Source organism: Artibeus jamaicensis, unplaced genomic scaffold, assembly GCF_021234435.1.
Source record: "Artibeus jamaicensis isolate MK-2021 breed Jamaican fruit bat unplaced genomic scaffold, CSHL_Jam_final contig_484, whole genome shotgun sequence".
Taxonomy (NCBI): Eukaryota; Metazoa; Chordata; class Mammalia; order Chiroptera; family Phyllostomidae; genus Artibeus; species Artibeus jamaicensis.
The window spans coordinates 11,344,373-11,358,430 of NW_026521859.1; the positions used below are offsets into that span (position 1 = coordinate 11,344,373).

The following is a 14,058-nucleotide window of genomic DNA, read 5'->3' on the forward strand; positions in this document are numbered from 1 at the left end:
AAACATTTGCCCAATGACATTGAAAGCTGTGTAAAAGCAGCATGGTATTCACGCTCTGATACCTGTATCTTCTAGTGGAGCCCTGTGCTGGATCCTAGGGCAAAGATGACCTGTCTAGGAGGCTGAGGCATGTGTACAGTGTGATCCAAATCAGAAAGAGCTAGAGAGTATTCAAAAAGGATTATCTGATGTATGCTGGAAATGCTGAGGATAGATCCTTGGGCAGATGAAGCTGGCCCTTCCTAAAGGAAGCCGCATATCTGAGAATAAATACAAAAATTAAGTCCTCCCAACCTCCTGGAGTGGGGCCTTCTCCATTAGCATCATAGAGAACAAAGGCAGTGAACTTCAAGCTGCTGCCTTCAAGAAGAAACAAATGAGACAGAAACCTGAGAGTAGAATATTGGTGGAGACTAAAACATATTTTTTAAGTTTGTTAAAAAAAAAAAAGAAGAAGAAGAAGCCCTTCAAGGAACAGTGATAAATCTAAGGATCTTGAAATATTCCTCAAAACAAGAAGTAAATAATGAGGGCCCTGGCTGGTGTGGCTCAGAGGACTGAGCGCCAGACTGCAAACCAAAGGGTCGCCAGTTTGATTCCCAGTCAGGGCACTTTCCTGGGTTGCAGGCCAGGTCAGGTCTCCAGTAGGAGGCGCTCAGGAGGCAACCACACCTCCATGTTTCTCTCCTTTTTCTCCCTCACTTTTCCTCTAAAATAAAATAGAATCTTTAAAAAAAATAAATAATGAGAAAGTGTACAAGTTTCTTTCACAGTGTGCAAGCCTTCCACGTTTAGAAATCAGTGAGGAGGATAAAACAAGTCTTATAAGCAAAAAGTACTGATGAAGACAAGTGAGAGAAACAGGAATGTTGAGTGGAAGTTCATAGACACCAGTCCTATCCTCATTGTCCAGTTGAGGCGACTAAAGTTCAGAGAGGGAATTGGATTTTAGACACAAATAGGACTTATTTCACCGAGCAGGGCACAGCACTGCAGCCCTTACTTACTTCACAAAACAGAGGAACTTACTCCAGAAAAATCTTCATCTCACCATGATACTTCATCAAGGGGTTGTCTACTCTGCTGGAGTACAATGTAACCAAGTCACTCTTCAGTCCCTCATTTGCTAAGCTAGCCTTTTTTTTTTTTTTTGATGTGTCATTTTTCTTTTTCTTAATTTAATCTTTATTGTGTTTTTTTTTTAAATTTTATTTCTTTATCTTTAGAGGGGAAGGGAAGGAGAGAGGGAGAGAAATATCAATGTATGGTGGCCTCTCATGTGTCCCCTGCTGGGAACTGGCCTGCAACCCAGGCATGTGCCCTGACTTGGTATCGAACTGCGATCCGTTGGTTCATAGGCCTACGCTCAATTAGCCTTTAAAAAAAAAATAAAGTAGTTCACTTCAGGCATTATTATTATCACATCATTATTATTGAGACATTATATTATACTCAAACATTGAGATATTTGTATACCATAAATTTTACTCTTTTGAGGTATATAATTCTTTTTTTTAGTATATTCATTAGGTTGCACAACTATCACCACTGTCTAATTCCAGATCATTTTCATCTCCTTGTAAAGAGACCTCATATGCATTAGCAGATACTCCCAATTGCCCCTTCCCCAAACCCCAAGCAACCAACCACTAATCTCTGTTTTCATGGATTTTCCTATTCTAGACATTTCATGTAAATGGAATCACAAAATGTGTGGTGATATGCGTCTGGCTTCCTTCACTTAACAATGTTTTTATGGTTCATGTTAGTGGCATGTATCAGTGCTTCATTCCTTTTTATAGCTGAGTGATATTCTCTCATGGTTATACCACATTTTGTCAGTTGGGTTGTTTCCAGCTTTTAGCTATTGTCAGTGGAAGTACTGTGAACATTCATGTACAAGTTTTTGTGGGGACAAATGCTTTCATTTCTCTTAGGTACATACCTAGGACTGCAATTGCTGGATAATATGGTAACTCTATGTTTAATTTTCTGAAGAATTGCCAGACTCTTTTCTAAGAGTCTACTCTTACATTCCCATCAACAGTGTATGAGGGATCCAATTGTGCCATATCCTCACTAACACTTGCTATTACTTTTTTTTCCATAGTATTTTTTTAAGCAGAAAATTATTTTATTTTATTGATTATGCAATTACAGTTGTTGTATACCCCCTTCATTCCCCTCCACCCTGTACACCCCCTCCCCCCACCAGTCCCCCCTTTAGTTTATGACCACGTGTCTCAAGTTCTTTAGATTCTATATTTCCCCTACTATTCTTGCCCTCCCCCCATCTATTTTCTACCTACCGTCTATGCTACTTATTCTCTGTACCTTCTCCCCCCTTCTCCTTCTCCCACTCCCCTGCTGCTAACCCTCCATGTGATCTTCATTTCTATGGTATGCTCCTGATCTAGCTGTCCTCTTAGTTTACTTTTGTTTTAGGTGTGGTTCTTAATAACTGTGAGTTTGCTTTTCTTTCACTGTTCATCTTTTTTATCTTCTTTTTCTTAGGTAAGTCCCTTTAACATTTCATATAATAAGCGTTGGTGATGATGAACTCTTTGAACTTTCTGAGAAGCACTTTATCTGCCTTTCCATTCTAAATGAAAGCTCTACTAGATAGAGCAATCTTGGTTGTAGGTCTTTGGATTTCATGACTTGGAAAACCTCTTTCCAGCTCCTTCTTGCCTGTGTGGTCTCTTTTGAGAAATCAGCTGACAGTCTGATGGGAACTCCTTTGTAGGTGACTGGTCCCTTATCTCTTGCTGCTTCTAGGATTCTCTCCTTCATTTGAATCTTGGCTAATGTAATTATGATGTGCCTTGGTGTGTTCCTCCTTGGCTCCAACTTCTTTGGGACTCTCTGAGCTTCCTGGATTTCCTGGAAGTCTATTTCCTTTGCCAGAATGGGGAAGTTCTCCTTAATTAATTGTTCAAATAAATTTTCCACTGGTGGCTGTTCCTCTTCCCCTTCTGGTACCCCTGTAATTTGGATGTTGGAGCATTTAAAGATGTCCTGGAGGTTCCTAAGACTCTCCTCATTTGTTTGAATTCTTGTTTCTTCCTTTTTTTCTGGTCGGTCACTTTTTCCTTTTTTCTGGTCCACTCCCTTGATTTGAGTCCCAGTTTCTTTTCCATTACTATTGGTTTCCTGTGTGTTTCCCTTCATTTCAATTAGTTTAGCCTTCATTTTTTCCTCTAATTTGTGGCTAAAATCAACCAGTTCTCTGAGCATCCTGATCACCAGTGTTTTGAACTGTGCATCTGAGAGTCTGGCTATTTCTTTATCGCTTAGAGTTATTGGCTCTGGGCCTTTGAGCTGTTCTTCTTGAGCCATAATATTTTGCTCTGTTCTCACCTTTTACCCATGAGGAGCAGAGCCTTAGATGTTCACCAGGGTGGGGAGACCCAGTCATTGGGTTGTGATGCTGTATGTGGGGGCGGGGTCAGAGAGGGATAATGGCGGTCCCCTCTGCGGCTTCCTGCTGCTGGGGCCTGCACGGTCTGTCTCAGTCTCACTGCTCGCTCCTTCTCCAGTTATCTGCACATGAATGTATGACCGCGGTCAGCCCTCAGTGGGTCGCCTGCTGCTACTCCACACTTGGGATCTGCCCACTGCCTGCCCACCCGGGTCGCACTCTGGTCGGTCTGGTGGATCTTTCCTGCCCCACCTCGCTCTGCTGCTGGCTCTGCCCCTCTTACTGGTTTGGCTGAAGGGTTCGTTGTTGTCAGACTTCCGTATAGTTCAATTTTCTGTGGTTTGGCTGCGTTTTGTTGCTTAAACTTGGTTGTGAGAGAAGGCAGAGTGTTTCCATCTATGCCTCCATCTTGGCGGAAGTCCTACTTTTTTTTTTTATTATAGTCATTCTAATAGGTGTAAAATGATACCTCATTGTGGTTCTGATTATCATTTTCCTAATGACTAATAATGTTAGGCACCTTTTCATGTGCTTCTTGGCCATTTGTATATCTTTGGAAAAATATCTATTCAAATTCTTTGCTCATTTTCCAATTGGGTTGTCTTTTTATTATTGAGTTGTAACAGACCTTTATATATTGAGGCTACTAGACCCTTATCAGATACATGTATGCAAATGTTTATCTTCCATTCTGTGAATTTCAATTTTTGAAGTGTCCTTTGAAGCACTGCTAAACTATTTTTAATAAATATTAAAACATCTTAAACTAAATTAGGAATATGTAATTGGGGTCTAAATTATACATTTAAATTTAATAAGCATTATAATTTTACAAGCAAACCATTGTTTGCAGACCACACTTGGAGGCTTCCAAATTAAGGGTCTCACGTTCATGATTATAGGTAGCTATTGCTTCTATAGCATTTATATGACAGGCACTGTTGAGGCACTCTGCATGTTTTAACTTATCTAAGTCTCACAACAATTCTATGATATAGAGAATTACCATCATACACATTGTACCAAACAGAGGCAGAGGAAGGTTAAGCAATTTGCCCGAAGCCAAGGAATAAGTAGCAGATGTGGGCCCCAGATTCCACTGCTCTCAACCACCTGCAAAACTGCCAAGGTGGAATTAAGCCATGCCTAAACCCTCGCTTTGGCTTCAAAATAATAGTGCTTCCGTGGCGTTTACCACTCTAGGTATTTTCCCTCTCAGTACCAAGTCAGGTGTCTTCATTACTTCCTCGTCTCACAGTCTGGCTTCAGGACCCTCTCATTTCGCCAACTGTCAAGAGGCTTTAGTGTGTGGAAATAATTGCGAAATCGCCTGCGTCCCCCAGGTGGAGTAGTGCTAAATTTCTGGCGGCTAATGGACTTCAAGGAGCAGCGGATTCAGCCCAATGAGGCTCAAGCTGAGCCATGGGTGGAGCCAGCAGAGGGGGCGGAACAGAGTTCCTGCGGGGTGCCCACTGTGTGCGGAGCCGGCTGCCCTCAGCGGAGCCATGAGTTGGACCTGCCCACGTTGCCAGCAACCTGTTTTCTTTGGTGAGGCCTGGGCTGAGGAGGGGGAGAAGACTGGGCGAGTGTGAGCCGCTGGGTTCCCTGAGCACATGAGCTGGTGAAGGGTGTGATCCCAGACCCCTTTCCATCTATGGGGCATGGCACTCTGGGGGGAAGGAGCTGGCCTCCTGGAGACACTCCCCACTAACTCTGGGGAGCAGGATGGGGCAGAAGGGGAAAGGAGGGAGCCCGCTGCTTGGCTTGGCTGCCCTGAAGTCCCAGTTCCACCTTGTTCCCCACAGCAGAGAAGGTGAGCTCCCTGGGTAAGAACTGGCACCGCTTCTGCCTGAAATGTGAGCACTGCCACAGTGTCCTGTCCCCAGGAGGGCATGCAGAGGTGAGACCTATGTCTGTCACTGTCTCCCAGGCACCAGTCCCATTGCCGACCTGGAGGCTCACCAAAGGCAATCTCAGTAGCCAGCTCCCAAGACCACCACTACTTAGAGGGTGGGCCCCACACCCTCCGGGATTTGGGGACCATGAGTTTTGCTGGTGGACTCCATGCCATTTGAGGGGAAGGAGAGGGCAGTAACACTGCTTCCTGCCCTGCTCTTGCTCTTTTCCCGTGACCACAGTGGCAGTTCTGGCATGTTAACCCATCCAGACCCCTCCCATTCCCACCAGCCCAGGCCAGGGGACTGAGACACCTGGCAGCTTTTTGGGGGGAAAGGCCTGTGGAGCATGGGAGAAGGCCCCTTGGCCCTGAGCAACCCCCTTTCCTCTGCTTGTGCCTAGCACAACGGGAGGCCGTATTGCCACAAGCCATGCTATGGGGTTCTCTTTGGACCCAGGGGTAAGTACCAGCCAGGAAGGAGGCAGAGGGCAGCAGAAACCCTCCCTGTGGCAAGGGAGCTGGAGACTCAAGCCTGACCTCCCTTCTCCTCTCTGCAGGGGTGAACATTGGTGGTGTGGGCTCCTATCTCTACAACTCCCCCACTCCCACCCCTGCCAACACCATTCCTCTCAACCCCAGCAGCTTCAGTCCTCCAAGGCCCAGGACTGGCCTCCCCAAGGGCAAGAAAAGTAAGTGAAGCTGGACCCCAGCTACCCCTCCTCCTGAGCTTTTCCAGACTGGAACAGGGTGGGGCCAGGTGGTCCACATAGTCCTTGCCTCATTCCTACAACTTTGTTCATGGATGGCAAAATCTTGCATTATCTGCAACCCCTATTTTCATGTTCCCTCATGTCAGCTACTGAGTTCAGAGGTAAAGTGAGCAGATGGCATTACCACCCCCATTTTACAGGTGAGGAAACTGAGGTTCAGAGAAGGCAGGTAACCTTGTGTAGTCACAGCTAGTCAGAGGCAAAGCTGGCCTGAAACTCAGGCGTCTCCCAAGCCAACACCATGGAAGAAGAGACTTATGAGTGAGAAGTTATTGAGACAGGGCCAGCCCCTCACATTTTTCTACTTCTCCCCTCTCCCTGTTCCTTTCTCCTGTCCCCTGCAATGGGCAGTGACACTGTGCTCCCCAACACCTGACACCCCTGCCCTGGCCAGCTCCTATATCAGTTCAGGTTTCCTGAGGATTGAGTTGCTGACAGGGTTGGGCTGGTGGGCATCTGGGCCCCTGGAAGGATGAGAAGAAAGCAGGTGGTCCCTCTTGCAGATAGGGTGGGACAGGAGGTGGGGTCAGAGGGGACTCAGCTCTGTCTGAGGAAGGCATACTTATGGCCACCTGGGTGGGAGGCTTGGGGATGAGCATGGCTTTCGGAAGAGGACAGTGTTACATGCAGGCTGGTGCTAGAGGGCCCTACTTAGGCCTGGCACCCACTCAGCCCTAGCCAGGGCCTCTTCTCCTTGAAGGCACTTTGCACATGAAGACATTCACTGGGGAGACCTCACTGTGCCCTGGCTGTGAAGAACCTGTCTACTTCGGTAAGTGACAAGGGAAAGCGTGGAGAGGAGAGAAAGTGCAAGATGGGCATCAAAGGGCAGGGAGGTGGTGCAAGGCAGGAGGGTCTCCCTGCCCTGCCTTGCCCCTAAGGCTACTACCTCTCTCTACCACCAGCTGAGAAGGTGATGTCTTTGGGCAGAAATTGGCACCGACCCTGTCTGAGGTGCCAGCGCTGCCGGAAGACCCTGACTGCTGGGAGTCATGCTGAGGTGAGCAAGGAGGGGATGGGTTGTTATGTTGGGAGGAGAGAGGCTGGAGATAGAAAAAGAGCCACGCTGAGAGGGCTCTCTTTCTCTTTGTGTCCCAGCATGATGGCGTCCCCTACTGCCACATCCCCTGCTACGGCTACCTGTTTGGCCCCAGAGGTGGGCAGTTCCACCCTAGATGCTGGGCCCAAAGTATGGCATGTGGGTCTGTGGTTATGTGTGGACAACTTCCCCTGTAGTCGGACATATCCCAGATCCTTCCTAGTTCCCACTAGCCCTCAGCCCAGTCCCCTCTGTCCCAAGGCCCTTGGTAATGGGGCTCTCTCCCTCAGGTGTGAACATTGGTGATGTGGGCTGCTACATCTATGATCCGGTGGAGATAAAATCCAAATAAGATGCTCACAGGAGAGGTCACCCGAACTTGGGCCTCTGGCCATCCCCTCCATGATTCAATGGGAGCTACAGAATTCTTCAGTCCCATGGAGGTAGGGGAAGGTGGGGTTCTGGCAGCCTGGGCCTCAGCTCCATGGTAGACTGAAAAGTCTAGACTTTCCCTGCCAAGTCATCCCTTTCCCATTCCTATCTGCTCAGGGGAATTGAGACACCTCATTTTGAAGGGTAGCTTCCTGACCTTCCCAATTCCTTTCTCCAGCAAATTATATAACTTCAAGATACTGATAAAACCTGTGTTTGTCCTGGCTTCTCCAATAAAATGTTGACTCCCATGCCTTCAACTCTTCTTTGGGCACAGACAGTAGGTTGTAGGGTGGAGAGTGTGGGGGTGGGGGATGCATTACCCTGCAAATTGCTAGTCATGGAGCAAAGAGCTCTGTTCTCCAGGTCCCTGGCCCTGACATTGGGCAGCCCCCAGCACCACACAGTGGACAGCATGCCTACAGCCATGTTGGTACCAGAGGTCATCATAGGACAGTCCCTTCTTTAGCACCACTCTAGAAGAACCTTATTCAGCAACTCATTGAGCATGGCAACAGAGAGATCTTGTGGTGAGGTCTGTTCAGAAGCTTCATTGTCCATTTGATAGATGAACAGACTAAGGTCCAAAAAGGGAAAGCCATGTCCCCAAGGTCACACAGCGAATCAGTGGCAAAGCTGAGATCAGAAGCCAGCACCAGACTCAATGGCTTCCCATCCAGGGCTTGTTCCACAGCTCCAAACTGATGCCCCAACCCAGAGACACAGAATCCCACCAGTTACGAGGGGTGCCAGAATTCAGCAGCCCACTGCATTCTGGGAAGTTACTCTATTGCTAGAAGTTGGATGGGCACAGAGAAGGGCATAGAGAGCAAATTCAGCCTTGAGCAGGGAGCTCTATGCCCCCAGCCCCTGGTCATAGGGCTTTCCCTTTTGCTCTTCCAGCCCCTGATGCAGAACTTCTGTGGAAGGATGCTCCTTAAACCACTCAGTTGTGGACCTGCTTCATGGGCATCTGTTCCTCCTGAAGGCTGGATGGGGCACTAGGGAGGAAGGAGTCATGAGCAATGGTGGGGTTTAGCCGCCAAGCCTGCCACCCTAGCCTGCCCTGTCAGTGCTGGCCTAGGGCTTCCCCAGTCCTGTTATATAAACTACTCCCACAAGTGACTCCCACACACTCGTGTACATATCCCTGATGTGTAGGCATACCTGAGTGTGCAAACATCCACCTCTCCCTGGACAGTCTTGGGTATTCATGTATATGCACATGTGGACTCATGTTTGCTTTTACACACGCAGTTGACATACTTCAGGTCACACACACTTGCATACATGTACCAGATACACACATGCAGACATGTCTCCCTCTGAATCCCACCTAAGGTGTCAGGTACCTGAGCACCCATATCCACATGCATGTGCACATACCTCTTCCTCTCCACGTCTTGGATGGTCTGTGGCAGCTGGGCCTGCCTTGTCTCTGGCAGCAGGAGGGCAGTGCAGGCAGCCAGCAGGGCAATCCCCCCATAAGTGATCTTGGGCAGTGACAGCCATACTCCATCCAGCAAGGCTACCAGTGGGGCCAAAGAGCCCCCCAGACGGCCCACCAGTGCAGTCAGCCCCAACCCTGTCTGTCTGTTCAGAGAAAGGATGGGGGATTGGTGCTCATGGATGCTTGGGGTAATTGCTTCACAGGTCTCCCTGCCCAGGGCTGGCAAGGGGTACCCCTCTGGTACCCCCTTTCCCCCCAAGACAGCTAAGGAAGCTGGGGCTTCTTTCAGGTGGTATTTTCACCAAACCCCTGGCCAGGAGCACCTAAGCAAACACCCACCAGAGGATGAGGCCCCATTCTGACAGAGAACCAGTCAGGTATCACTGAAGGAAAAGAAACATCACCAGAAAGCATATGGGGACAGGGTTAGCAGCTCATACACACTGCCATGTTGTTAGAGAAGGTGCAAGGTTTTCTAATCATACCCAGCTACCTACAACTCTCCTCTTCACCTGCCAATAGCTAGTTGAAAGGGCCCCAGGCTTATGTTTGGAGACAACTCCCAAGGGCAGCACTACCCAGGCTGTGGGGATAGGATGGGATGGGCAGATAGGACTTTTTGCCACTATTTCCTTTTTTTAAAAGCCCAGAGAAGTTTTCTGACCTTGTTTGGGGTCACTTAATAAAGATAAAATGCCCTCACCATCTCCCAGATTGAGGCAGAGACTGATTAACTCTGTATTCCGAGTGTGGTGCAAGGAATGGGCAAGAGGACTGGGCCACAGTGTATTGTGTGTTTGTGGCATGTTGGTAGAAGATGAAGCCAACAAGCTCTCCCCAGGCTTGCTGGAGACTCAGGTTCCCCTCACCTGAGCACAGTAGGGTACAACTCCGAGGTAAACAGGTAGGTAGTGGTGAAGGCAGCTTCAGAAAAACCTTTCCCTATCACCGCCAGGGTGGTACTCCAGGACACCATCTCTGGAGAAAAAGAGACTCAGGCAGTGAGGCTCCCAGGATGGAAGTGGAATTTCCAGAGAGGGGACGGGCTTCCAAGAATGGGCGGGGTTTCTTGGCCAGGAGGCGGGGCATCCAGGAGTGGGCGGGGCCCCAGTGCGAGGCCTACCAGAGGACAGCAGCAGCCTGGTGCCAAAGGTGAGGGCGCTGCCCAGCAGTGTTCCTGCGATTGTGAGGCGGCGTCCTGCGTGGCGCACCGAAATGTAGACCAGCAGCTTGGAAGGCAGCTCCACGGCCCCAAACAGCAGCTGCGTCTGATACACATTCAGCCCCAGCCCCGAAAAGTCCAGGCTCAGGCCGTAATAGGAGAGGTTCACCGCAAACCTGAGAGGAGTCCGGGTGGCGATGCCACTCAGGGGCCTCTTTCCTACCCACCTTGTCCTCTCAAGGAGCCTTGGCCTTTTAGAGTGACTGCCGCCTCCACCTAGTGGCCAAAGTGCCTTAGACTAATCTTCACGGCAACCCTGTGAGGTAGGAACTAAAGTGTCCATTTTACCGAAGGGGCAACTGTCCAAGGTCTCAACAAGGAAGTGGCAGAGCCTTAATCTGAACCCACTTGTCTCTGATGCGCACTCCACCTGCTGATCTTCCAGAGCCCCATCCTCTCCACCCCTCTGCCTACCAGCCCCACCCCGGCCCCCCACAATTACTGTTCACCGGTCTGGTTTCCCATCACACTCAGCATCATCCTGATGTAGGCCCCTCCCTCCACTCATCCCTGCCCTGCCCGGCCCAGGCCAGCTCCCTCCTCACCACACCACCATGCAGCACAGGGAGATGTGTCGCAGCCGTGGTGTCCGGAACAGGTCTAGGTATGAAGGTCTTCGGACCACCCGCTCTACAGCTGCCACTTTGCTCAGCTCCTGGGGGGGGGGGCGGTGAAAGGAGGAGAATTTGTGACATGGAGTTGACTGTGGCCTTAGCAAGGCACGTTGCTCTCTCTGGGTCTCTATTCCTTCCTCCTGAATTGGTGGGGAGGAATGCACATGGGAGCTAAGTAGGGTAAGCGAAGTCAAGGGTTGAGCCCACCAGAGGACATCATGGCAGAACCTACACTCAAGCAGGGAGCTTTTCCTGCATACACAGTGGGCCCCAGAAAGGGGGTGCTTGACACAGGCCATGTGCACACATGTACTTGCATGCGCTCACACACATTCACCCTCACCTCCAGGCTCAGGCTGTCCTCACCCACAGGCCGCCCGTTGAGCCTGGCGCAGCAGAGCAGGTACCTGTGGGCCTCCTCCAAACGGCCCTGGGTCAGGAGCCAGCGTGCAGACTCAGGCACCCACCTGGGGGACAGTGGGAGGCCCTCCAGTCAGTCAGCACCCTAAGACATGTCTCCCTCCTGGGCACAGCACAGGCCGTCCCCTTAGCCTGGAACATCTTCCTAGCCCTTCTCACCTGATGAACTTTTATTCGTTCTGTAAAGCCAAATTTAAAAGCCATCTTTTCCTACACTTCTTTGCCCATAGTCCAGGGGTTCCTTCTCTATTCAGCTGAATTGGTCTCACCCCCGAGACCTCAGCCCCCAGGAAGAGTCACCACAGGTGGCAGGAGGGCATAGGATGAAGGGAGACAGACATACAGACATACCCAGAGGTTCATCCGAAGCCAGTTCATTTGGAGAAGGCAATGAAATGCCCACCCTGCCTGGTCTTCCACCCTCCTACTTGGGCTTTCTACCTCTGTGCTGGCCTTGTCCCCGTCCCCACCCCGTCCAGGGCGCCAGCCTCAGTTTGTGTTTGGCTCTGTCTCTCACGTGTCCCTCTGAAGCGTTCAGTCCTGGTCTCCGTCACTCCCTCCCTCTCACTGGCTCTGTCTCTCTGTTTCATTCCGTGTTTCTCCGCATCTCACGTATCGGTCTCTGTCTCAGTCACTGACAGTTTCTCACTCTTTTTGTCTCGGCCTCCTTGCCTTTGAATCTCAGCCTCTGATTAATTCTGTCTCCGGCTCTTGTATCTCCCACTCCCCACCTGCCCGCAGGCCTCACCAGAGGCTGAAGATGCCTGGGATACAAGGCAGGGTGACAGTCAGCAGAAGCCATCGCCAGTCCCGAATCAGGTACCCGATCAGTGCCAGCAGCATCACGCCCCCCGTCCAGAAGGTGCTGCTTAGGACCCCTGCCACCGTGCGGTGCTCCGTGTCCAGCCACTCCAGCTCTGGGCCCAGAGCCGGAGACAAGAAGACAGCGAGGACAGATGGGCTCAGTCTCAACCTTGACAACTGCCTCCCTCCATCCCTCTAGGTCCTGCTTGTTCTTTGCCTGCCTCACCCAGTGGCATCACGATGATGGTGAAGCCAGCCAGGGCTGTGCCAGTGAGCGTGCGGATGACTGCAAACATAATGTAGCTGACGGAGGCTGCAGATGCCAGACCCATCGCCAGGGTACTCACATAGGCCACCAGCAGCAGACGGCGCCGCCCAAACCTGCGCCGGGGTCATGCAGGGTTAGCTCCCTGTAGAGGGGAGGTCCCAAGACAGAGGTAGACTAGGCCCCGACCCCAAGTAGTGGGAGAAGTTTCTCCACCCCACTCCCTTATTGCCCACCCGATCTCACCCCACCTGTCCGACAGGTATCCGAAGGCCACAGCCCCCACCAGCACACCAGCGAAGAAGAAGGTGGAAGTGGCTTTGTTCAGGCCTTTCTGCTCACACACCAGGTCCCACTGCAGGGTCAGGCAAGGAGGGGCCTTCCATGGGAACAGGCCCCTCTTCAGCTGGTACCAACCCCCTCTCCAGACCCTGGGACCTTCTGAGTCAACTGTGCCATCCTGGTACCTCCACGTCAGATAGTAAAACCCCAACTGTTCACCTCATCTTGGGGGGTGGGAGACTCTGCCTCTCCCCAACCCTGCAACTACAGCTTCTTCCCGTGGAGGGCCTTGACCATGACAACAGAGGTCCTGTCCTTCCTCAGAGGGATTCTGCCCCCAGCTGCACACATCTCCAGATGGATTATATAAATCCCTGACCTGGGGTCCAAAAGAGGAAGGACGAGAAGGAGGCCTCCGTTGTTCCTCCACCTCTTACTGCAGAGACACCCTTCTCAACTCCAGCTGCAGCTCCCAGGAGCCACCTTAGCCCTTCCCGGTCTTAATCACTTCCCACTAAATAAATAGTGGCTCCCACATATGTGTTCCTTACTACAAGCTTGGTACTTTAAATTCATAAGCCTTACCTACAGATGGGAAAATGGAGATTCTCAGAAGTAAAGTAATGTGTCTAAAGCCCACATAATGATCACCCAGGGCAATGGCAGACCCACCCCACTCACGTGTCCCCCAGCCTCCTGGCTTGGGTACCTCGGTTGCAATGGTGGAGGAGAACTCTGAGTGGTCGTACTCCCAGCCCTGAGGGCACGGCACTGCGGAGGTCTCACCCTGCTGCTCCCTGCGACTCTGCCTTTCACCCCACATTGTAATGTTGGGGAGGGCCTGCGGGTAGGTGAAGCGGAGGCAGGAGCTGAGACTGCCATCGGGCTCCCGGGGAAGGTAGGCTTCCAACCATGTGTCCTGGTGGCTGAAGTTGACAGGGGTGTCAGGCAGGGCACAACGGTGGGCAGGCACAGCAGCCAGGAAGATGGGCAGGAGGAAGTGCATGGGCATCAGTATGCGGGGCAGGGCCAGCAGGACCACATTCCGAAGCTGGAAGGGCCCAAAGCCGCCCACCTGACCCAGCAGCTCCTCAAATCCCATACCAACCACCTACTAACTGTCCCCCAGTGTGCTCTCCCTCTGTAGTATCAGTTCAGCTCACCCTTGGACTCTTGGACTCTGGAGGTGGGAGCAAACAAAGACGGACAGAGAGCCTGCAGCCGCATTCCAACCCTCAGCGGCCGGCCCAGGGCTGGGGCTGGGAGTTTCCCAGCCGCCCTGGTCCCCAGGGATGCCTGCCTGTGTAGCCCGGTGCCTGTGAGGAAAGGGCGGCCATCCATTCAGAGGGCACGGCTCCATGGCTCTGGGACTCACATACTGGTGCTCAGAGAACAAGTGGGGCCGCCTCAGAGGCTGCCGTGGTGGCTAGTGAGGTATGTAG

At 51.1% G+C, this 14,058-nt stretch overlaps 2 protein-coding genes across 10 annotated transcripts in view; one reads left to right on the forward strand and one right to left on the reverse strand.

Annotated features, from left to right (window-relative positions):
- Positions 1-7,827, forward strand: part of CRIP3 (cysteine rich protein 3) — a 34,462-nt gene extending 26,635 nt beyond the window's left edge. For 3 of the 7 annotated variants that reach the window (XM_037154305.2, XM_053668284.1, XM_053668285.1), the window contains 6 exons: positions 4,765-4,969; positions 5,227-5,321; positions 5,720-5,777; positions 5,876-6,007; positions 6,789-6,860; positions 6,994-7,494. In XM_037154305.2, coding sequence (XP_037010200.2) covers positions 4,825-4,969; positions 5,227-5,321; positions 5,720-5,777; positions 5,876-6,007; positions 6,789-6,860; positions 6,994-7,433 — 942 coding nt within the window. In that variant the 5' untranslated portion in view covers positions 4,765-4,824 and the 3' untranslated portion in view covers positions 7,434-7,494. Of the gene's footprint in view, positions 1-4,764; positions 4,970-5,226; positions 5,322-5,719; positions 5,778-5,875; positions 6,008-6,788; positions 6,861-6,993 lie in introns of all 7 variants that reach the window. The other 4 variants (XM_037154317.2, XM_053668288.1, XM_053668286.1 and 1 more) reach the window with 4 other exon arrangements.
- Positions 7,828-7,856: 29 nt separating this feature from the next.
- Positions 7,857-13,767, reverse strand: SLC22A7 (solute carrier family 22 member 7). Of its 3 annotated transcripts, none has more exons than XM_037154283.2 (10): positions 13,326-13,767; positions 12,586-12,689; positions 12,296-12,450; positions 12,014-12,182; positions 11,189-11,312; positions 10,777-10,886; positions 10,133-10,347; positions 9,879-9,987; positions 8,946-9,152; positions 7,857-8,560 (listed from the first exon to the last, which is right to left on the reverse strand). In XM_037154283.2, exons 1-10 carry the CDS (start codon positions 13,716-13,718, stop codon positions 8,506-8,508), a joined length of 1,641 nt encoding a protein of 546 aa, XP_037010178.2. In that variant the 5' UTR covers positions 13,719-13,767; the 3' UTR covers positions 7,857-8,505. The 3 variants fall into 3 exon arrangements, with proteins under 3 accessions (XP_037010178.2, XP_037010184.2, XP_037010192.2); XM_037154289.2 differs by having other exon boundaries at positions 13,298-13,592; XM_037154297.2 differs by lacking the exons at positions 12,014-12,182; positions 12,296-12,450.
- Positions 13,768-14,058: the final 291 nt, after the last annotated feature.

Bases quoted from the DNA above. Each gene is read 5' to 3' on its own strand.
- SLC22A7 (XM_037154283.2), bottom strand. From the start codon at position 13,718: ATGGGATTTGAGGAGCTGCTGGGTCAGGTGGGCGGCTTTGGGCCCTTC. The intron at 12,690-13,325 runs GTACCCAAGCCA...CTGACCCTGCAG, and splicing joins CCTCCACCATTGCAACCGAG to TGGGACCTGGTGTGTGAGCA. The intron at 9,988-10,132 runs GTAGGCCTCGCA...CTTTTTCTCCAG, and splicing joins CAGGCTGCTGCTGTCCTCTG to AGATGGTGTCCTGGAGTACC.